At 52.7% G+C, this 23,637-nt stretch overlaps 1 protein-coding gene across 2 annotated transcripts; it reads left to right on the top strand.

The window, feature by feature from the left end:
• Nucleotides 1-376: 376 nt before the first annotated feature.
• Nucleotides 377-23,637, top strand: AAR2 (AAR2 splicing factor). 2 transcript variants are annotated; one of them, XR_015183943.1, is made up of 4 exons: nt 377-1,133; nt 2,594-2,823; nt 6,707-7,734; nt 23,615-23,637. XR_015183943.1 is itself a non-coding variant. In XM_086474805.1 (3 exons), the coding sequence occupies exons 1-3, from the start codon at nt 377-379 to the stop codon at nt 6,872-6,874; spliced, it is 1,155 nt and encodes a 384-aa protein (XP_086330931.1). In that variant the 3' UTR covers nt 6,875-7,920. The 2 variants fall into 2 exon arrangements, 1 of the variants encoding a protein (XP_086330931.1); XM_086474805.1 differs by lacking the exon at nt 23,615-23,637 and having other exon boundaries at nt 6,707-7,920.

Raw genomic sequence — 23,637 nt, 5'->3', positions numbered from 1 at the left:
GCCGCCAGCCATGGAGGGCCCCGGCAGGGCAAAGCAGAACAACTGCCGGGTTTGGGGTCTTGGGAGCCGGGGGGGGGGGGGGTAGCAGGGGACCCCTGTCCGCTGGGGACCGCGGGCACGACCGCCCGCAGCGAGTGCTCGGGCCCGGGGAACCCCCCTGGGGCCCTGGGCGGGGCCGGGCAGCGCCGGTTGCTCCCCCCGCCGGCCGCGCTCGGAACGGCCGCGCCTGGAACGGCCGGGCCGCCGGGCCGCTTTTCGGGGAGGACCGGGCGGGCGGGCGGACGGCGCGGCGGTTCCGGGCGGTGGGAGCCGGCTGTTCCGGGAGCGGCCCGGCCTGCCCTGCCCTGCCCTGCCCTGCCCTGCCCGCGGCCGGGCCATGGCGGCCCCGCGGCTGGAGCCCGAGCTGGCCAGGCAGCTCTTCTTCGAGGGCGCCGCGGTCGTGGTGCTGGATGTGCCCGAGGGCACCGAGTTCGGCATCGACTACAGCAGCTGGGCCGTGGGCCCCAGGTTCCGCGGCGTCAAGATGATCCCGCCGGGCGTCCACTTCGTGCACTGCAGCGCGGGGCGGGCGGGCGGCGGGCGGGAGACGGGCCCTCGCACCGGCTTCTTCCTCAGCCTGCGGCGGCGGGAGGTGCGGGTGCTGCGGTGGGACGCTGCCGGCGAGGCCATGGGCCTGGCGCCGCCGGACGCGGGGGAGGCCGAGGCCTTCCGAGAGAACCTGCGGGAGATGGACCCCTTCCTCGGGCCCTACCCTTACGAGACCCTCAAGAAGTGGGTCTCCCTCACCAGCTTCATCGGCGAAGCGGCGATGAAGAAGCTGCAGCCCGAGAGCGGGCAGATCTGCGCCTTCTCGGAGGTGCTGCCGGTGGCGGCCGGGCGGCACACCAGGGACCGGGCGGAGCAGCGCCTGCCGCCCTTCGGCGCCGAGTGCCGGAGCTACGCCGAGGGCCTGGCGCGGCTGCCTCGGATGGAGCCCAAAGCCGGCACCGAGATCCGGTTCACGGAGCTGCCGAAGCAGATGTACCCCGACGGTGCTACCCCGGAAGAGATAACCCGGCACAGCATGGACCTCAGCTACGCCCTGGAGCAGGTGATGAACCAGCGATACGCCAGCCAGCCTCTGGAGCTGCTTGGTGAGTGCCGTGTGTCGCCCCGTAGAGTCCCCGGGTGCTTTGGGAGAATAAAGGCATTTCGCTGTAAAACGAGGAGTGAAACCTGCGCCTGTTCGGTGGGCCTCCTTCCCTGCCCCCCTGAGGCATCGCTTTTCACTGCAGGACGGAATCTTGTGGAGTTTAGCAGCTATAGGGCCTGCTCCGGTTGCGCTGGAGTGAGGACACGGTGCCCGGAGCTGCCAGCCTGCCCCTTTGCCTCTCGCTCCTGGGTGCTGGGCTTGGAGTCCGGGTTGCCTCCAATTAAGACAAAAGCAGCAGTCGCAGGTGGCTGCGAGCTGTGTCTTGTGCAGAGGCGGCCTGTCGGCTGGCACCAGCCTGACAACCTGCCTCTTGGGTGAACCTTTTGAGGACAGAGCTTATGGAGTCCTTGGGAGCATTGAATGGGGCTGAACATCATCATTTTCAGAGTCTTGTTCCGGTTTCAGCGGTAGAAGCGGTACCGGGTCTCCCAGCAGCTGGTCTGGAGCGGTGGCAGCTCTGCCGTGTGCTGCTGGCGACCCTCCGTGGCAGGGTTTGGGGTTCGCCAGCCCCGGTGCTGCAGACATCCACAGCGAGGGCTGCGGCTCCAGGTCGCAGGGTCTCAATTACTTGCCAGCGTTTTTTGACAACTTGTTATATGAGTAAATATCAAATCTGTGGAGGTCCCGGAGTGTGGTTTCGTGTTGTGGCAGGATGGAGGTAGGGCTTGGCAACCTAGCTGAGCTGGAGCCTCCAGGCTACTGAGGTTTGGAACAAGCCTTTGGTTTTCCCTTTTTCCATTTTTTTCTACAGTAACGTTACACAATTTATTCTTTATCAAAGTTATTAGAGACAACTCTAGGATACCCAGAGAACAAATTACTAGGAAATGGTGATGCCATCATTCTGGCAAAAGAGCTGATGCTAAGCGTCCAGTGAGACAAACCCTCGCAATTCAACCAGGGAAAAACGTCTGTTAATGTACTGCTCACTTCTCCCAATGTTCCCACTCAAGGGCTATAGCATTTGCACTCCTGCGGGGCTCTGGAAACCCCAGCACAGGCAGACTGAATGCTTGTGGAACAGCAGCAATGTCTGACTTCTTCTTTGGGTGGCTTTTTGAGAGCATGGATGACAGTGGAAGTCCTTAGGTGGCTGAAAGTGGCTGTTTACTCTGCTCGTAAAGTCACTCTCCGAAGAAGATGATAATTATAGTTACAGGTGGACCTGCCTGATTGTGCTCTGCTCTTTCTCCAGCTGAAGAGCAGAGCATTAGTAAATAGCCCATGTTTGGAGTATTGATTGCCGTTAGCAGAAGCACTGGCAGGGCAGAATGCGTGGGCAAAAGGCAGACCCAGAGCTTTATGCAATCGTTTGCGGAGTTCTTGAGAGGACACGTACCTTGGATAGGTTTTTAGTCTTACATGTGGTTTGTTTTGTTTCCCTTTGCTGAACATGCACAGCTGAGTTGCAGTTTGCTTTCATCTGCTTCCTGATCGGGAATGTATACGACGCATTTGAGCACTGGAAAAGACTCTTAAACATCCTGTGCCGATCTGAAGATGCCATAGGGAAGTATCAAGACCTTTACATCAATCTGATTTCTGTGCTATATCACCAGCTCAGTGAAATTCCAGCCGATTTTTTTGTGGACATTGTCTCCCAGGACAACTTTTTAACCAGCACCTTACAGGTACGTTTGCGGTTATCCCTTGAAGAACGGGAGTGGGCGGGGAGGGCGTACAGGACATCAGCGCCAATTCAGGGAGAGGCCGCAAAGGGAAATAAGCTGCTCTTGAGCTGCATGGGAGAGAGTGGGCCTGCCTAAGCACACGCTTATGTTCTTTTTTCCCCGGGTTGTTTACAAAGAAATGCTGTTTGCTTGTCATCTCAGAGGGTGACCTGCTCAAGCTGTGCCTGGGAGAGTCTAGTGCAGTATAAAATTGAATTGGCCCGCACACAGAGAGGCCAGGGAAGTGAGGCAGTGAGAGGAAAGGCTATTGGCAACAGAGGATGGGGACTGTGTCTTTTTTACTATATTTTCCTTGCAAATAGTGCTGAAAGTAGCGTGCTACCTTGGCATGCTTTTAGAGTTCTGGAGTGGCGCATCAAATGCGACTGGGCTGTACCAGCATATTTTTCCTAAAAATTTGTAAGGCCTTGAACTACATTGAGCTGAACAGCTCTGAGAGAGGCTGAGCAAGTGCAAGAAGATGTCTGTTTGGTTGTTGTTTGGTTGTTTTTGGTTTTTTTCCCCAAATGCCATTCATTCTTTTTCAAAAAAACCCAGAACTTTGGCTTAAAAGACTGATGCTGATTTTTCATCAGCTTGAATGGTATGCTTAATATGCAGAAAAGCTGCAGTGAAACCTTATTGAGCTTAGGACATTGACAGTATTTAAGCTTTTCCATTCCTGTTAGCTGTAAGGAAAGCTGAAGATTTCCTGTAATCTAGTTCTTATCCAGAGGGAATTTATAGTTAGTCCAAAATATAGAAAACACTGCTTCTACTGAGGCAGGCATGGGCAAATCTGTAATTCAGCGCTAGTAAAGCCAGTTACTCCCACTGATTGTAACCATGCTAACAGTCCAGCAAACAGACTAAGCAGAATTTAGCTTTAAAAAAAGGAGAAGACCAAAAGGCCACAACCAGATACACTGGTGAAGCTCAGCAGTGGAAACTTAATCCCAGCAGAAAGAGTAGTAAGTTTTGTTGCAGGTGCTTGATGCAAATCGGTGGTGTCTTCTCCTTTCCCAGGGAGCGTTTGCATTTCTCTACTTGTAACTTCACGTTCTTGCTGTAGGTTTGGGGAGAGTGGAGGTTTGGTTTTAGTTTGCTGAGTAAAATGTTACAGGAAGCATGGCTTTACTCAAGTGACTTTCTTCACTTTTTTGGAATTTGGATTCATAGAAGCGTCGATTTTTAAAATTATTATTTTATTTTTGTTGGTGGTTTTTTCCCATCCCGTTCCAGGACTGGAAAACCCAGCTCTATTTGCAGCACGCTTGCAGGGCAACACTTTGCACTGTCAGTTTACAGCAGCACAAGGAATGCATCAGCCAGCCATTCTGTCTGTCTGATGGGGGTTTTGGAAGCACCCAGTCTTGCTGGTTACCTTTCATTTTTGGATACCCGAGTCTTGCATGTCCTTGGATTTCTGTGCTTTTTACTAAAGCAGTAGCAGCTGATCCCTTCAGGTCTCTGTGCTGGCTTCAGCAATCACCATTAAGCCCTAGCAGGAGTCACCACATTCCCAGTGACACAGAAGAAATTTGCCTGCCGATTGAGCTGAGCCTCTCCTTGCTAGAAGTTCTCTGTCTCTCCGCTCCTGTGGGATTTCCCTGATGTGCTGAAACGGTGCCAGGGAACCTCTGGGACTTGCCTTACCCAGTCACTTTATGTACACAGCCATCAGAGTTAACAGTCTTAACTGGGTGTGGGCAGGTGCAAAATGGTGTGTGTGGGGGGAGCGTATTATCTGTGTTAGCATTTGCTCAACTTTGAATACAGCAACTTTATTTTTGGAGTTTGATCTGAGGCGAGGAGAATACAGTATAACCTCCACTGAGTATGCAGTCCTAACAATGTCTAAAGAAAAAAAAAATATTGATGGAATAACTAATTTAATGTGCAGTTCATTGAGGAGAAGTGGGAAGAATAATTTTTTTATTTTATTTTTAATAGCAGCCTTGCTGTGTAACAGAATTCTGTTATGAAGAGGCAGTTTCACGGTAGAATGAACAAGGAAAAGACAAATGATCATAAACAAAGCCATGAATTTTGCTGCTCATTGTCAGTGTTTTATCCGGCTGTCAGTAGCTCCCTCCCAAATAAGAGCCTGCTTTTTCCCCAGAGGGCTTTCCGTTCACTTCCATCATGCAGTGATTTTTTTTTTTTGGCTTTGAAATATAACTTTCTTCCTATGGAAATGAATTCTGGACCACGAGTTTGGAAGAGGAGCAGAAGCAGGCTGATGGGAGATGGCGTCAGAGGCTAAATGCCCTGGTTAATCCTACATGGGTGCTTTAACTCTCAAAGTGCTAACAGAAGCTGTGAATTTGTGAAAAGTTAATAGATTTGGGAGGGTGGGGGGGTGATGGAGGGGAGCCATCTGTAGAGGTTAGTCCTCATTTCAGTGCCCTGTTCTCAAGGGGGTGGCTGTGCTGGGGATAACTGGACTTTTTCCAGAGATCTCCCATTCCTCTCTTACCTTCAAGGTCATTTTAGTAAGTTTTTTCTGTATCCTAAGGTGTTGGTGATACTATATTACAAAAATACTTTGGGGGATCTCCTGGTCCATCCATCCATGAAAAATATGATTTCCTGTGGGACTTTTTGAGGCGCTGTAAAAATGTGTGTGGCAAATGGAAACTGATAGTCCTCTTTTTTTTTTTTTTTTTTTTCTTTTTTCCTTCTGCTCAGGCATTTTACTTTGCTGAAACTTAAGTGTATTTCAGAATTCCATAGTGCTTATTTAATGACATACATGCTCCTGCTCGAAACAAAGTTATGACCTTAACGCCAATGTTTCTAACCAGGGGGTCTGTCTTGGCTGTGGGATGAGAGGAGAAATGTACGCTTTGTTTACACAGCATCACAGAACGTCAGGGGTTGGAAGGGACCTCTGGAGATCATCCAGTCCAACCCCCCTGCCAGAGCAGGACCACCCAGAGCAGGTCACACAGGAACACGTCCAGGCGGGTTTTGAATGTCTCCAGAGAAGGAGACTCCACAGCCTCCCTGGGCAGCCTGTTCCAGGGCTCTGTCACCCTCACAGCGAAAAAGTGTTTCCTTATGTTCATGTGGAACCTCCTGTGCTCCAGCTTGCACCCGTTGCCCCTTGTCCTGTCACCGGCCATCACCGAGAAGAGCCTGGCTCCATCCTCCTGACACTCGCCCTTTACGTATTTATAACCATTGATGAGGTCACCCCTCAGCCTCCTCTTCTCCAAGCTCAAGAGACCCAGCTCCCTCAGCCTTTCATCATGAGGGAGATGTTCCACCCCCTTCATCACCTTTGTGGCTCTGTGCTGGACTCTTCCCAGCAGTTCCCTGTCCTTCTGGAACTGAGGGGCCCAGAACTGGACACACTATTCCAGATGGGGTCTCACCGGGGCAGAGCAGAGGGGGAGGAGAACCTCTCTCGACCTACTGACCACAGCCCTTCTCATACACCCCAGGGTGCCATTGGCCTTCTTGGCCACGAGGGCACATTGCTGGCTCACGGTCACCCTGCTGCCCACCAGGACCCCCAGGTCCCTTTCCCCTACGCTGCTCTCTAACAGCTGAGTCCCAGCCTAGACTGGGACAGGGGGTTGTTCTTTCCCAGATGCCAGACTCTGCACTTACCCTTGTGGTATCTCATCAAATGTCTCCCTGCCCAGCTCTCCAGCCTGTCCGGGTCTTGCTGAATGGCAGCACAAAGGTGGAGGGGTGTCCAGGGTGGTAGATCCCTTACCAGTGGCCTAACCTGCAGCTTTTCCTGGTGCACCCTGTTTGTGATTTCTGCATAGGAGAGAGATGCACAGCTCGTGCCGTGGCCGAGTGCTTACTGACCTCTGCTCTGTTCTTTCAGGTGTTTTTTTCCTGCACGTGCAGTGCTGCTGTTGATGGGACCCTAAGGAAGAAGGCTGAAAGATTCAAGGCTCACCTAACGAAGAAATTTAAGTGGGACTTTGAGGCAGAGCCTGATGACTGTGCTCCTGTAGTGGTAGAACTTCCTGAGGGTGTGCAGGTGGACTAAGCAAAATGCTTGCTTAGAAACAAACAGCTTTGAAAAATGGTTCTCTGCATCTTCTCCAACCTTGCCAGCTTCCTAAAGGCTGTCTCTGAAGCTGACTCCTCTTTCTACTGTAGAAGCAGATGTGGAAAACCCAGGAGGATTCCTGACTTTGCAAGGAGACCAGAATTGTTGGAGGAGTTTGAGTATCACCACGTAGCTGCTTATGACACCTTGGGTTTTCCCCTAGCTCTTCTGCAGCATCTCCTCATTCTCCACTCAGCTGACCTCTAGATCCCGGGTCACTTCCGTCCTCCTGGGCTGGAGGTGACAGCCTGTTTGGAGAGCGTCTGTGGTTTACACTTGAAGCCTTTGCTGCTCCGATTTGATGCCTCCCGAGTGAGGAGTGTAAGCCCACATGACTGGTCATTGCGGCTTTTGACAGCCCAAACCCAGGCTGTGAACTGAGAAGTTCTGCTCTTCCTAGGCTTGTGTTACAGGGATAACCACCAAACTGGGCTGCCTGCTTATGCTGGTTGCTGTGATTTATTGCAATGATCTGTTGTGAAGGAGGACTCAGAGCCACAGCAAAATTCCTCCCATTTCATATGCCTAATACTGAGGTATCGTATTGCTCCTGTTCTGTTAAAGCCTTTTGTATTCACTGCTGACCCTCTGTTTAGCCTGATGTAAAAGAAGGTTAAGAGTTTGGTAACAAGAAAGAGAGCTATTGGACAGTTATTGGACTCAGGCCTTGAAGAAGAGAGCCTGCATGAGATAAAAGGTCAGACTTCCACATGAACTGGATCCTCTGTTTTGTTATAATTGGAAATCCTGCATATTTTTGCTGGTGACAATCTCTTCTTTCTCCCCGTTTCCCACAGGTAGGCTGTAAGAAAACATGTGGTGCTCTTTCAGAGCTGCCCAGGGACTGAGTCCTACCACACAACCACACACTTGTTATTTTCTCTGCTGTTAGACTCCTTCAAGGAACTTGTTTGTATGCATGTCTAGCAGGATAACACTTTGTTAGCCTTTTGTAGTTAAAAATAAATCTCAAGAGAGTCTCACCTGCAGAAAACATCTGTACAAATGTGGTTTTAGCTATTTAGCCAAAGCTTATCATACAGTGACGCTGCCCTCTCTTTCTCGTCGGGATGTCCAGCGTCCCCCCAGGTGCCATCACAATGGTATCTGCAGCACCCAAGGACAACTCGTAGTGAAATGGGACGTGGCATGGCGGAACGCACGTGCTCTGGGAAGAAGGTGTGTGACGAGGTGTTCCCAGATAATCAGGAACTTACCGCAGGGATCAGCTGGCAGAAGCCCTTGGCTGCTGCTTAGTGCTGTTTCCTCCCGTTCCTCCAGCGCCCTGCACGCCATCGCTCTGGTCCCTTGGTTTGTCCATTTTCAATGGACTCCGTACTGACCACAGGGAGGTTGCTCCGATTCGGCCAGTGTTTTGTTCTTAAATCTTCCTTTCTGTGCTTTCTTGTCCTTAACACCCTCGAGAGCTTTCGTACGGGAGTTTGACTGTGCCCTGCTCTTGTCTGGCCCTTGGTTTGTATCCGCAGACAGTGCTCTCTTTCCAGTTGCCCATCGGACAAATCATTTGTAATGAATGGTCCCAGCTTTGACGAAAGATGCCTTTTCGGTTCGCTGGCTCTTCGCACCAACCCGGCGACTGGTTCTGCTGCTTTGGAGCAGAACACCAGTCACTGGTGTAAGCAGTAAGCTGCGAAGGTAGCACGGAGCCTGGGGACCTGCCTGTCTGGAGGAGAGAGAGGAACCGTGCTCCATGGCTGCAGACCAGGCTGGCCAGGCAGTGTCGGGGCTTTGCAGGCTGTCCTGGCAGTGCTCCCCCTTGTTTGATAGATAGCTTTATCTGAGTGTGTCTGTTAGATCTCAAAAATGATAACTGAAAATTAACTTCCAAAGCATGTAATAACTTTCAGCTAAATGCAGGTTGAAGTGTTCAGAATTCAATTCCGTTATATGACTCAATCGCACGCTTTGAGGGAAACGGGAAGCTGGCACGTATGAAGCAACGTGTGTTTGATGTTTGCGGGGGGGGGGGGGGCTTTATAAATTTGGGGGGGAAAAGAGTGCTGCTGTTGAAGTCAGCAGGAAGGAGGGTATATAAGGAAAGTGGTAATGTAATAGAAGGAATATTTTCTTGCCCTAATACAGCCTTAGGCCAGCTGTGGCTATGATAACACTGCCCCTTCTTCCAGCTAAGATGAATATAATGATCTGAAAGCAAAAGAGGGATGGTGTGTGTATGTGTAAATACGCATTACTGCGAGCTAACGAAGTGTAAGATGTGATGTGTTTGCAACACTGATTCAGCAGTGAATTAGGGTCAGGACAAGCAGCTTTCGGTGCATTGTGAAGTGGCACTGAAGCATGAGGTACATTGGCCTCCTGCTTATGCGGGGAGTTGTCCAGCTGCCAAGAGTTGTGCAAGTGAGGCAAATTGGCATCATTGCTGTCCCGTGACATGTGCTTTCGCTGCAAACTGTGTTGGAGCCTGGGCCCTGCTTCGCCCTAGGTGAGGCTGATTGCTCGTGAATCAGCGGTGGCGTGAGCTGACCACTGGATACCCCTGAAGGTGCACTGCACGCCGCATTTACAGCGCAGAGCCCAGTGCGAGTGTATTCACCCCTGAGAGCTGCTGTTCCTTTTTTTTCCTGCTTTCCCCATAGGCTGGGTAACATTAGCCAAACCAGAGTTTTGAGACTCGGTGATACTTCTCCTGTGGGAGGCCTCTGTGTTGTCCTGCACTACGCTGAAGAGAATTGCTTCTTGTCTCATCGACCCTGCAAATTCAAAGATGTGGAATGCGCTGCCTGAGTATTGTGCCCTTATTTTTCCAGTCCAGAAATAACAAGTCATAGGTGTCCTTTTGGCATTCGTGCCTCAAACAACTAACAGGAGTGAGAGGTTTTTCAGGGTCTCTTAGACATACACCACCTTTGTCTGGAGCAATGTTTATTTCTGCTACTGCTTTGACAGCTGGCCATAGACTGTGCCAGCTGCTGCAGGTGGAGCGGCTGGCTCTGAGCTCCTGGAGTATGGAAAAAGATGGAGTGGAACATCTTGATTCCTTTCACTGAAAAAGGAAATAATCTTCCCCTGATATTGCTGTTCATTGTCAAATGAAGCTACGACAGTGGCTTAGTCTGCAGCCCAGTTACTATAAAAGGGATGTGCTGTGAATGGTCATTCCTTCCCGATGGAGTCAGCTATTTCACAGCTATTTCTGCTCCCCCGCGAGAACGTGCACCCCCTGTCCCGCTGCGGCACCTCAGGCCGCTGGGCAGCCCAGGGCTGGGGTTTGGCAGCGCAGCAGCCCATCCCGCTGAGGCAAGTGCTGTACAAACCACAGAGTGGGGCTGGAGCACGGGTGGGAGGATGCTCTGCGAAGCATGGGCTGTGCCGGAGCCTGTAATTAACGCACAGGCGGCATCACTCTGCGGGGGCCTCATTAAGAGAGAGTAAATGAGCTGCAAGGCAGCCTTAACACAAATAAACAAACTCCAAATGGGTTAATCAATAGGAGGAAAAATCCATATATAGAGGCTGTCAGAGCCGCTGCTTTGGGTGTGTTGGTCCCACTCGCTGCTCCGCCTGCCCCCGCGGGTCTGGCTCAGCTCGCTCGGGACGGGGGGCTTTGTGTTTTCGTGACGAAGGAGCTGCTGGCAGGGAGCGGCGGGGATGGTGGCGGAGCTGCAGCCTGGCCAGTGAGGTGCCAGCTCTGCACCTTGTCCGCTCCCAGCAGAGCTGAGCTTGTGCTCCAGCGGCGCTTGTCCACCTCGGCTCGAGGGGCTCCACGGATCGGAAACAAAAGGGCTGTGCCCGCGCTCGCCGTGGTGTGGTCGCAAGCCCCTGCCAGGTCTCAACTTTGGGCAGGCAGGAGTGAGAGGGCACATGATGAGAGGGTTGAATTCTCACCTCATGCAGCCATCGCGAGGGCTGTGCCGGTGGCCTGGCTGGCAGGTGGTAACTCCTGCCTGAGATCAAATGGGATGCTTAGCTGAAGTGCAGCAAAGTTTTCCAGACTTCAGATCCCCGAAGCCGTAACACTTGAATGTTTGCACCCGTTGTGAGGGGGTTTGCAGCTCAGCCGCTGTCCTACGGATGCCACGCAAGGCTGACCTGGTAAGGGAAGGGCGCCAGCAACCAGGAGGGCTCCTGCAGTGTCCCTTTGCAATTTACTTATTGTCTCTCTGCCTGTAAAAATTACATCTCTTCCCACCATAGCCATTAAATAATTCAGGAAATCAACTGGTATTTGCTGGCGGTGAGCGGGGAGATGGCGGGCAGGGAGCAGGAGGGAGAGCAGCTCCCAGCTGTGCTGGCCGCTGGAGCCGCTCAAAGCCCCTGGCTTGGGCTGCAGGTCGGGGGGCCAGTGGTTGCCTGGGGCACATGCAGGACTCAGCAGAAGGGGGGTTAGTTTTATCCTGCGCTGCAGGGTTCAGCACTTGTTTTATTTTCCCCCCTCCCCAGGTAAGTTTAACCACAGTTGATTTATTTTGGAAGAAGCTGATTTTTAAAAGCAAAAGTTGCTTCTTCTCGCCTTCTCTGATCACTGCGCCTGCTTTCATTGGGATGAGAGAGCAGCATAAAGGTAATTACTATGATTTTTATACACTAAAGTAAATTTAAACCCTAATACAGATGGCAAGTTTCAAGTTTAAAAGTATTTCTATTAAAAAAAAAATAAAAATTAAAAGGAAATGGTCATTATTTTGTATTAAGAAAATCCCTGATTTCTCCCCCAGCTGGGGAGCAGCTAGAAGTGTGAGGAAGAGGAGGTGGCCTCCAGGATGGCTTAACCCAGGGGTAGCTGTGGTCTCACAGGAGGCTGCTGGGGGTTGGAAATGAGGGACATCAAGGGTGTTGTTACTGGAAAAGCTAGGTTTGGAAAAGGCATTCTGTCTCGGTGTTGGAGTAGGCACGGTTTTGTCCTTGCTCTGGAGGTATCATATGTTGCAAGAAACAAGAGCTGTTTCTTTTGACTGGACGTAATTCTGAATTCTTGTGGTACTTGAGCAAGCAAAGAGGTGGGAAAAGATCTCAAGGAATGTGAATTTCCTTGAGAATCTGACTGGTTTTTGTTTTGTTTTGGGGGGTTTGGTGGGGTTTTTTTGTTCGTTTCAGTGAAGCTATCTTTGTTTAAACACTGGGAGTTCCTTTTAATTGTTTTTCAGGAGCCTATGCTGAGTAGCCCAAGCTCATTCTGTAGCTGGAAGCTTAGCAGTGGCACAAATTACCTGTGGGACTTCCCTTACTGCAAAAGTTGCTCATAACTTTGCTGAACTGGTAAGAAGCTTGTGAGTTAACGTTCCAGGAGAAGCCCTGTGAACGATAAGAGTGTTTACAGCTTCCCCAAAGAAATATCTTTGCGTTCTGGGAGGGAGGGGCCACTGGCTCTGCCTTTTCTGTGAAGGTTCCTGTGAGGAGAGCATCACTGGCAGGAGCACAGGCTTCCTCGCGTGTTTCAAAACAAACTTCACTGTTAAAATTTGTTTGGATCGAGAAAGCCACTCCTTTGCACAGTGAAGGAGAAGGACCTCTGGGTGGCTCCATCTTCACAGGTTTGGCATTGGATATTGTAACTTCTGCGTGCGTACTACAGGAACAGCTTTATTTTCCCGATCCGTCCTTATGTTGGAAGTACTCGGCAGCAGTGAATATCCATGCCCGGCTAATGCAGCTACCTGGAGACAGTCTTACTCCAGTCAGTCCAAGGAGTGGTTTATAGCAGGCGATTATCCCTGGGAGTGCTGCCTCACCACTGAACGCTGGTGACGTATCCCGAGTCCGTACTGGCTGTCCCTGCTGGGGTCACGCGTTGGTCTGGGAAGGAGCTGCTGCTCCGGCACCCAGGATTGCCTACTCCCTGGAGCAACAGAACAGGCCTCGCGCCACGTAGCTCTGCAACAACCTGCATTGCAGGGAAGATTGTTCCCTCCAAGCAGAGGTCAACTGTTCCCAGTAACAGGAAGGCGAATTGTTCTTTTCATGAAGTTTACTGGAGGATTTATGTAGCTACATTAATAAGTGTTCGCGCAATGCTGCTTGTTCCTTCTCTGTGTAACTTCTTGTGCCCTTCAGACTGCTGTGAGCTGCTCAAAGGGGTTAAATGGTGGGTGGCCCAAACCCACGTGTGTGCCAAGGGGACACTGAACCAGGCCACTGTCAGCTGCTCTGCCAGTGGGGGTGGCTCTCTCCGGGGAGACCTGTGGTTAGAGGGTCCAGAGCCAGGCAGTGATGCAGGGTTCAGCCCAGCTCCTGCCGCAGGACTGCCTGTTTGCACTGAGCTCATCTGTGAGGTTCACAAATCTTGCTGAAGTGAATTCCTGGTGTCTGGGAAGGAGGTCAAGGAGCAGGGATGAGCTGGCAGACCTCGCAGTGACTAGGGAGAGGAGGTGATTCAGGCAGGAGAAGTGCTGGGTGGCCCCTTGGGCTCAATTCTTCCATTTGTGCTAAGCACAGCCTCTTGTCTGGCGGTATTTTTGTTTTGTTTTTCAAACAGCCACTTCAGGATTTAAAAAGCATCACTTGAGAGTCTGCTGATCGTTGCTGTGAGCTTTACAGACTTCTGAGAGACCTTCCACGTGCAGTCCAGCAGGGACCTGTTAAACACATCACCCAGCTGTGGTGTGTGGCCACTTGGGGCCTCTAATGGCTTTATTTCATTAGCAAGAGTTCACTGGGGAGGGCTGTGCGTGTTCATCGTTGCTGGAAGTTCACACTGCCCAAGTGTGTTCATTTAATGGACTTATTTTCTTACCAAGACCAACAACCAGTGTGATCTAATGTTCCTTCTGGGGCTTTCATTCACTTTTTTTCTCAACAGAAGCAGGCAGGTCAAGAGCTCTCCTGCATTAGCAAGAAGATGTTCCACCTTCCTTATTATCCACTGTTCCCTGCAAAGATTCTTTTAAACTCCCAAAGAAAATGTTACCTTTGATTGGCATTTTTTTCTCCCTCTTCCTTTGCTTCTTCAGTGACAAAACATTTATTGCTACTTCAGCAGACCAGACAGCTTCTCTGATTGCGTGAGGGGTCCTAGTCCAATTCTAATAGAATCATGGAATGCATTGGTCTGGAAGGGACCCCCAAAGATCATCTAGTCCACCCCCCCTGCAGTAAGCAGGGACATCTTTAGCCGGATCAGGTTGCCCAGAGCCCCATCAAGCCTGATCTTGAATGTCTCTGGGGATGGGGCCTCCACCACCTCTCTGGGCAACCTGTTCCAGTGCTTTACCACCCTGATGGTAAAGAACTTCTTCCTAATATCCAGTCTAAATCTACCCATTTCTAGTTTAAAACCATTGCCCCTCATCCTATCGCTACATGCCCTTAACTCCATTGGTCTTGCCATGCTTCGGTACTGAAAGGAAACAACAGGTTTTATCTTGTGCTAGCAGTAAACCAATTTTTTCCCATGTTCCTCTTGGATCACTACTCAGTGAAAGCATCTTTTGGTTGGCTTTACTGGTGCCACCAGGTAGGGTCCCTCGGAGCTGGCTGACCAGTTGTGTACACAAAGTCATAGGTGCAGGCGGAGCTGAGCTGCCAGCGTGTGCATCACGCAGCTGAAGTTACCGAGCAGCTGGGTGGGTTTGGGCCCTCGAGTGTCAGCTCTGCTTCTTGCCCTGGTTACTGCCAGTGCCCCTCAAGACATTCCGTCTCCCTCTTGTCACATGGTGGGTGATGGGAGGACTCAAGCCTGTGCTGTTTCTGCTCCTGCAGTGCAGGGCAGTGCAGGCAGGAGGTGCTGAACAGAGGTGTGCCTGGGAAAGGGCTCTGGGTCCGCAGCGAGCCCCGGGGCCTCTGAGTGCACACCAAACATGCTGAGGGTGCACCGGTGCAGAGAGGGTGTACAGTGCTCCACGGAGCAAGGAGCAATTGGGAGTGAGGCCCAGGATGTCCTGAGGATGTCTTGGTAATCAAGGCGCGTTTGCAAGGCAATGAAATCAGTTTGGCATGTGAGCAGAGGGCTGCTGCATCCAGCCTGGCTGCTGGGACAGGACCCGTACAGCCTCGACTGTGGTGCCCACGCCAAAGGCTTGTGTCCACGAAATTAAGGCAGCAGCATCTGTGCTTGCTCTGCAGTTCGTGGAGGTGAAGGAAGAGCTGAGGAACAGGATCCCCTGCTCAGCTGCTGCCTCACGACTGCTACTCACCAATAGTCCTGGGTTTCAAAGCTGTTGCTCCTCCTCCCCACCCCACTGGTTTTCCCCTTTGATACTTGCCTTGACCTCTCCTGATTCTACTACGAATCGATGGGAAAATGCAGTGGAGGAGAGCTCTGCATGACTTTCCTGCCTCCCTGACCTGGTTGCTTCCCAAAGGGAATGGGGCAAGCGGGTGGGTGGGTGAGTGCCCGAGGCACCTGCCCTAGACCACTGGCTGCCTGCACCAGCAGCAGGGCAGCCCTTCCTCTGGCTGCCAGCTGGCCACTGCTGTGGTGGCTGTCCAGACCTGTTGCACGAGAGTAAAGAGGAACCTGTCCTGTGTGATGGGACGTCAGATGTGTGAGTGAAATGCCCAGGATGGTGGGGCTGGTCCTACAATGGCCCAGCGTACGGTGGAAGAGCTCTTCGCCCTGAGGAATCAGCAGAGTCAAAGGCTGTGCCTGAGCTGTTTTGCTAGTGATGAGGGCACCAATTAGATCAGGCAAGACATGGCTCGTTGAAGGTGGGAAGAAGGTTTGGAGATGCTGAGCAGGCTGCTGGTCAGGCTGTGTGGGGCTGAGGACTGGAGGGGCCAAGAGCTGGGCTGAGAAGGTGCTGGAAATACCCTGCCCCCTCCCAGCTTTGGAGTCCCGGTGTGGCACCACCAGTCCTGCTTGGTCCAAAAAAACGCATGGTGGGATTTCCATGGAAGCACTGTGTTGGTTGAACCCCTGCAGATTTAGGGAGGAGAGCAGTGGTCTGTTCTGAAGACCTTCCCTCGTGTGGATGGTGGCCTGTGTCATCAGGAGATGAGCCAGTAGTGTGTTTTAGGAGATGGAAATCTGAATGAATGCTTGGATTTGGCAGGAAGACACTAGGAACACAGTTTTCGGAGATGTTTGAATAAAATGAGGGGTGCTGCAGGTAGGATGGATAGGTGACCATGTCATCTGGGGGAAGCGAGACAGATTATGTCTGGTATGATGAGGAAGGACAGCAAAATCGGACAGAGCTGGAGTGTTGGGGAGATGGGATGGAGGAAGAAGACCTCTACTCCACCCCCACCCCACAGCTTTTCCTGTGATGGACTGGGCCATCCCCCAAGCAGGGAAGAGCTCAAACTCAGGCCGTGAGTGCTCCTCAGCTGCTTGGATGGCGTGCCGGCCCGCTCACCATGGAGAAGTGCTGGCAGATGGGAGCACACCCCTCCGATGGGCACCATCCCCGGCAGCAGGACTTCCCGGGGGGGACCTCAGCGGGGGCCAGACCCAGGGAAAGGTCTTCACAGCTGCCAGCAGGAACAGAGATGCATGGGTGCCCATGGGAGGTCCCAGTTCTGCAGTGAGTGACCCAATCAGCGTCTGGCAATCACTGCTTGATGGATTGGAAATGCACTGGTGGGAAGATGCCTTCAAGTAGCAGGACTTCCACCTGAAGGACAGCAAGATGATGGGTGGCTGGGAACCTGTGCTGCTGTGTGTGCAGCCCTGCCCAGGGCTGGGTAGAGCTGCAGGGGCATCCCTCTTCCAGCAGCTTGATGTGCTCCTGAGCTGCCTGACTGGAGAGTAACACGTGTGTAGGGAGCAACCTACCTGAGGGGCAGCACCAGGCACCTTGGTATTGTCCTGAACTCCACTATATACTGCGGAGGAGGTGGATGCAAAAGCAAGAACACCCCATCTGTCCTGCAGGCTGACGGCTCTGCTGGGTCTGAGGAGTGCAGTCTTCCAGGGGGTGAGCACCTCCTGTTAGCATATGGCGGGCATTGATGCTTCCCTATGCCCTTCTGTTGGTTGAATTGCGCTTTTGCTGGGTAGCAAAGTTGCCCTGGCCAGCGCTCTGCCCATGCAGCTGACATGCTATGAAGGCTTCAGGAAATAATCCTTCTCCCTGTGTACTTCCAAGCAAGGAGAGCTCATGTGGAGGACAACAGGAGGAGGTTTTCCTTGAGGCCACCTTTCCTGGAACGGTTCTGCTTTCCTTCTGATCCTGCCAGGGCAACATCTGTCAGATTTTCTGCTCTCTTCCAGCAGGGACAGGGCCTGAAGATGCTTACTGGAGGAGAGCTGCACTCTCTTGTCATGATGATGATCGAAGCCAGCTCTAATATTTTAGTGCGATGCAGGGCACAGTGTGAGTTGGGTGCTGTCCTCAGCCTGGTCCCCTTCCCAAAGGACCACACAGCTTGTGAAGAGCACTGCTTCTGGCAGCCTTTTCAGCAAGTGCCTTCACAACATGTTTATTTATTTATCTGTCACTGAACCCTGGTACCAGGCAAGGCAGCATCCAGCACACTGATGGAACATCCAGCCTGTCAGAGATGGAAGGAGATGGTGGCCACCTCTGCACGGGTGGGACTGAGGTCCTGCAGAACCTGGTGGGGGCCGCTCCCCTTTACAGGCCACAGGTAGATCCGATGAGCTGACACCAGCTGTGGTGGGCTCTCTTAGGTGGATGGAGTTTATAACTGTCCCTGGAAAGTGTTTTGAAGTGGCCTGAGCAGTAAAAGTGATGTTTGTAGCTGGCAAAGGGTTATACTTGCATTTCATCTGGGGAAACTGGGTGGCGTGATCTCAGCTTGCACAGAGAAAGCACGACAGTGCCAGAAGGAGACCCAAAGCTTCTTCAAACTTCTTCTCAGCTTCTCCTGCTTCTCTGCCACCATATACCCCAGCCAAGGCTGCATCTGACTGTTGGGGCAACACTGGTATATGGCTGTCTGCCGCAGCTGGTGTGGTGGTTGATAGTGCCAAGATATGCAGCACAGGCATGGTGACAGCACCCACGTGCGCTCAGGATCGTGGTGGCGTTGAAGGTGCAGATAGAGGTGGCTTGTGGCCAAGGGGTGAGGCTGGGTGGTTGAGCTCTGGCCCCTCAGTGTCCCATCAGTCCTGGGAGGAGCTCCCAGCCCTGGCTGTGTGTTGTGCTGTTGTCCATGCCTGCCTGCCTGCCTGCCTGGCACAGTGGGAGGAACGGCGAGTATCCCCTTCCCACGTCTGGCAGCCCCAGGTGCGGAGGAGTTGAGGAGCAGCTAATTGCCGTGCTCCATAAGAAGAAATAAATAAAAAAGGACTTCTGTGAAGAATATAGTCTCCTGGGGAAGAAATTGCTGCTCCTCTCCACCCACACCATGCGTGAGTGGCCTTCGTGCACTGACTCATCCCTTCCTTTCCAGTGACCAGGGGCAGGGCTGTCGGAGCCTGCTGCTGGGGGTGCTCTGATGGCATTTCCACTGTGGGGCAGGGCCAGGGCTCTGCCCCTCTTACCCTTGTGCTGGGCTGCCAGGGCTGGGCAGCTGGGACAGCTATTCTCCGTGGGGCCTTCAAGGGAGGGACATCAATGCTTGGAGGATTTCAGCTCTGGATGACTGTGGTCCTCCAGGAGCTCTCGTGACCCCACTTGGCCATGCAACCCACATGGCCCTGCCAATGTATCCCGCTCACTCTGTACTTTCTGTCTGTCTCCTGCTCGGCCAGCACCTCCTTGTGATCCTGGGGGACCCAATGGGCGTCAGTGTCCATGTACCTGCTCTGTGGTGACAGGGCTGCGGTGGGGCTGTGGGTGGTGACAGGACGATGTTTGGGGATGGTGGGGGTGTGCCTGTGTCTCAGGTGCAATAGCGGCTGCTGAACACGCTTTCTGAGAAGCCAGTGAGGTGTGGAGGAGACGGGGGACCTGGGACAGCTTCCACAGAGCTGCTGGGAAGTGCCTGATGACTTTGAAAGCGTCCTTCCACCCAGCACGCGATTTGCTTGTGAAGCGGTTTCTCATAGAGTGTTGTGAAGACCAGAACTATGAAAAGATATTTGAAAGAGAATTGGGCAAATATCTGCAGCTTCTGGCTGAGGAGACACCCCAAAAGTGACTGGCCAGGGAGAGTGTAACATCTGTCTCATTTCCATGCTATGGGCCCTGGTGGAGAGCAGTCTGTGGGGTTTGCAGGTGACAGTGATGCGTCCTTGTCCCTCCCTACTAGGTGTGCTCATGGGAGCTGGTGGAACAGGAGGGCTGTTTCTAAAAGGTGGCTTGTCCACTATGGACTAAGCGGGTTCTCCTAGGTGCCTGTCTTGCACAAGCATTTTGTCTTTCCTTTTTGCATTTTCTGCTTCTTTATCATCTCTTGATATCCTTCTCCACAGACACCTGTGTGAAGCATCGGGAAACGTGGCGCTGAGGTTGGAGACTGACTCTTGGCTTGTGCTCCAAGTGTGGCACTTAGCACTGACTCAGGGATCTGGGGTGAGTGATGGAGATCAAGCTGTGGCTCTTGGCGCCGTCCCTCCCCGCTCAGCGCTGAGATAGCCCATGAGAGGCTGCTCCTCCTCAGCCACGAAGTTCTTTCTGTCTGTGCCTCCATCCTCATTGCAGGTCAAGGAAGGAAGGAGCTCCAGGGCCCCATGTGGTCAGGGGGTCAATGGAGTGCCCCAGTGGTGTTTTACTCTCCATAGAGCATGTCCTGGTTCTGGTCCCTCAAGGACACAGTCACAGCAATGATGGGAAGGGAAGGAGCAGAGTTGCCTTTGCTGCTCCCAGCTGCTCAGCAAGCTCAGCAGCACAACCCTGGTAGCTCGGGATGAGGCTTCGCAGTGGTGTGTGGGAGGTTCAGCAGAGGAGCAGCACCTAGCAGCTCTCCTGGAGCTGCTCGCTGCAGTAAATCTGTGTCTGTGGCTTGAGAGTGAAGGCTCGAAGTGGCCAGTCCAGACACCCGTCCATGTGTGCTGTGCAGGGTGTTGGAAAGCACGTGGCAGATGGTAAGAGTTAGTGTTGGTTTGCTCATTGCAACACAATTTGTCTGGCTTGTACTGAACGAAGCACTGAGCAGCAAGGAGCTGCCTCCTGATGAGGACACAGTGCACCAGAAAATCAGGTGAAAGTCTCGATAATAATATGATGATACAACTTGGACTCATACAAGCAGTAACAAGAGCATCTCGTGAGGAAAGAACTAGAGATATGGGAAGGAGATGGGGAAGACTAGATTTAGGCTGCAATACGATTGTTACCTCTAGCTTAGGGCTATGGATCTATCCATCCTGGACAGAGGATGGGTGGTCAGAAGGTGGCCCTTTCCTTTACCCTCCGCCTGGTGGGGGCATCCTACCTTTGGCTACTCTGTCACATGTGCAGGAAGGTGACAGTGTTGGTTTGCCCCCCTCTGTTGGCAGGAAGGGGTCGGTTCTCCATGCCAGGCTGTTTTCATTTTTGCTTTGAGTTTTGTTTTCTTAATAGAATAAAACATTTCGACATGCAGCCACCGATTCTGTGAGCAGGCTGCTCGTACTCAGGGGGAGGCTGGCTAACAATGCAGAAAGCATCACTGGGGGATGCTTCATGCAAATGCATAATATGCATAATTTACTGAGGCATTAATATTAATGAACAACCTAGCCTAACCCCTTGTAAAAACAGTCAGCAACAAAACTGCTCCTGCAGCTGTGTGAGGTCTCATTTTTCCACCGGCAGCAGCGGGGCTTTCTTCCTGCTTCCGTCTCGCTCTCGCTCGGGTTCCCAGCTCCTCCCTCAGCACCGGGTGAGGCGATGAAAAGCAGCTTTTAACAGCTCCTTGCTGCTCTCTGGGGCCATACAGGAGCTTGTCCTGAACCTCTGAAGCTCAGCACAGCCTCAGGACTCCTTGCCCTGCCTTTCCTTCCAGACACGGGGTAGATTTTTACAGAAGTGGCTTTGTGACTAAGTTGTTTTGTTGGGTTTTTTTTCATCCATCTTGGGCCCAGCTTATCCTGATGCCTCTTTTCCACCCTGCTGCTATTTAGCAGCTGTATATTGCTTTATATTCACTGTTCAATATTCTCAGCTGGCACAATACAGTGTACAAGTCAATGCTGTGGCACTAGGAGTAGGTTGATGTCTCCTTTAATGAAACTCCATCCCGATGTTGAGCTCCATTCAGACCTTCATGGGTTGCTGCCTTGAGTCCATCCCAAAGAAGCTGGCTCCAAGGAAGGAGAGGCCAGGTCTGAGCCCAGAGCCAGTGGCTGTGCCACCAAGGAGACAATACCCCTTTGGAAATTATTTCAAATTGTGGCCACTTCTGGAGGCAAAAGCGTCTGAGTCCTTCCCTGAAAGCATCTCCATGGAGCCTGTTCCGCTGAATAGCCACAGCTTCGCGGGCTGACCTCCCTGCCTGTGCCTGTTGAGCAACACCCTGGTGTTTTGGAAACATTCCCCCAGTTCTGGCTCCCTCATCCCCAGTGACGTGGTCTCCCAGCAGCCTGGGAGAAGATATCTCAAGTTGTGGCACTGTCAAAGTTTAGGAGAGGTTGGCAGTGTGGAAAGAGATGGATGGGAGGGAGGGATTACGGGAAGGGTAAGGCACCAGCTTCTTTCCAGCCTGCCCTCACACCAAGAAGGCAGGAGCCCAGACTGATGCTCAGATGCCTCTTCCAGCTTATTTACGTAACTGCACATAAGCTGGTAGGAAGGCACAGAGAGGGCTCTGCGGTGCCTGAGGTTGGGCATTAGCTGGCACATTAGCCCTGTGCACAGAGCAACATTTTGCCTCTGTCAGAGGGATTGAAGGGGAAGCAGCCACATCCCCTTGGCCCTCCTGCTCTGACCTTCCCTGTCCTTTCCTCTCTGCAGATGCCTTGGCCTTTTTTTTCCTAGAAACTCTTGAATTTAAATCTGAGTAAGCCTTCCAGTTTTGGGGTTGGAATGCAGGAACTGCCACCTTCTTTAATGGCTGCACTTGAGCAACCTTTCCTCCCAGAAAATGGGAGGCTTGAATGGAGATCATCAACCCATAATGCAGCCTTCCTTTCTTCTGCTACTCACTAGTGAGGAGGGAAGCTCTCAGCTCCTGCCAACCAAGTGATGTACTATCATTAAAGCTCTGAAGCAGCGAAATGCTTAAGAATATTTTCGAAGTGCTTTCCAGAGCCTGGAGTGAAATCTCACAGCTGCAGCACAAGGCTGAGCCCCACCAGGTGCTTGGAGGACCTCTTCTTCCCCAGCTCTGTGTCAGCAGACAGCACAGCCAGGATGCCTCCCCTCCAAGCCCTGGACAGCCACGGCCAAAGTCCAGCCCCTTCCCTGGGGCTCACGCTGCGCACAGGGACAGGACATGTCCCTGGAGGACCCTTGGGCAGCGAGTGGGGAGGTGTCTGTGTGTGCAGTCAGGTTTGTGTTTCCCTGGCAAAGCTGACCGTGCGCTTGGGTTTCTCCGTTTATCTCCTGGCATTTTGAACCAGGGTGGGAGACACAGTTGGGCTCTGATTGTCCAACTTGATGATCCTGTAGAGAATTCTTAACCTTTCATTGAGAAAATAAGGACTGACACATGAAGGACGGGTCTGGGATGTGCAGGGGTTGTGGTTCACATTTCTAGTGGTGGTTGAAAGTCCCAGTGTCAGAGACACAGCACAGGGCTGGCAGCGTGGCACAGGACCTAGGGGGGCTGTGGCTGTTGGCAGCTTGGCAGGGTGTGCTGGGGGGGCCGCACCGATCCCTGGCTGAAGTGACTCGTGGACACTGACTCAGAGCCGCAGGTTTGTGCTCAAACCCCCCTGCTCTGCCCCACTTCTCTTCTCCCTGCGCTCCACAGCTCCTGTTCCCTCCACATACCTCGCTGTCACAGAGCAGGGCAGGACGGGAGGGGGAGCAGAGAGATGGGGTCAGCAGGACACCCCCTTTCCAGCCCCTCTCTGGCCAGGGAGGGGAGAGAGAGCGCTGCTGAGCGTGGAGGCATTGCCTCTGCCTCGCGTCCGTGTTGCATTGCTCATCTCTCCTCCTCCCTGCTGCTGCCCTCATTTGGCTGCTTTTTGTAGATGAAAAGTGGCCTTTAAAATATAGGACAAGGTCACCCTTCCCTCCCCACGCAGCAATCACAGCCCCGTGCGGCTGTGCTGTGGCGCTTGGTGGCAGCAGCTTTGCAGAGGCACCGCCTGCAGGTGCTGAGGGCTGCCCCACGGGGACACAGCGCCAGCGATGGCACGTGTGCCCCTTGGATGGGCAAGGGTGCAAGCTGGTGCCCTGCTCTAGTGCCACCGCAGTGCCCAGGCAGGGCAGCACTGGGCTGGTGGCCAGAGGGCTGGAGCCACTGCTGCTCTGTAGCAGGCTTCTTTGCATCTCCTGCACCCCCTCCTTTGGCCATGCTGTCAGATGTCCCTTCATGCCCTGCTAAAGCCTTGCTGCTCACCTTGCAAGAGAGATGCCTAGTCCTGCCCGGGTGTCTTCAGAGCAATGGGACTCGGGTGGTTGGGTTTGCAGTCACTCCTGGCCCAGTGCGAGCCGCTGCGGGTGGAAGTTTGTTTCCACATGAACAGTAAATGTTCCCCTTGCTCATCACTGGGCTTGCTTGCTCCTCCTGGCACTGCCAGTGCTGCTGACAGCTTTATTCCTCTGCAGTGTGAGTTGTTGGAGCAACCAACAACTTGCCAGCAACCCAGCAAGTGTTTGTAGAATTGGTGCCTTGCAGACCAGCATCAGGTGGGGATGCTCGAGTGTTCTCGCAAGGTGCTAGAGTGGGACCCAAGGGTGCTGTCTGGAAGGGGACATCCACATCAGGGTGACTTGAGTCCATTTTATTGCACCTTTCTACTCCTTTCGTTGCCCCTAGACATTGTCCTCTGAGCACCTAAG

This window comes from Leptosomus discolor, chromosome 17, assembly GCF_034619465.1.
Source record: "Leptosomus discolor isolate bLepDis1 chromosome 17, bLepDis1.hap2, whole genome shotgun sequence".
Lineage (NCBI taxonomy): Eukaryota > Metazoa > Chordata > Aves > Leptosomiformes > Leptosomidae > Leptosomus > Leptosomus discolor.
Note: the sequence above shows the minus strand (reverse complement) of the source record. Positions and strands in the feature narration are given on the sequence as shown.

Excerpts from the sequence above, each read along its gene's own strand:
- AAR2 (XM_086474805.1), top strand. The coding sequence starts at position 377 with ATGGCGGCCCCGCGGCTGGAGCCCGAGCTGGCCAGGCAGCTCTTCTTC. Across the intron at positions 1,134-2,593 it reads CCAGCCTCTGGAGCTGCTTG|CTGAGTTGCAGTTTGCTTTC; the intron begins GTGAGTGCCGTG and ends GAACATGCACAG. Across the intron at positions 2,824-6,706 it reads TTTTAACCAGCACCTTACAG|GTGTTTTTTTCCTGCACGTG; the intron begins GTACGTTTGCGG and ends CTGTTCTTTCAG.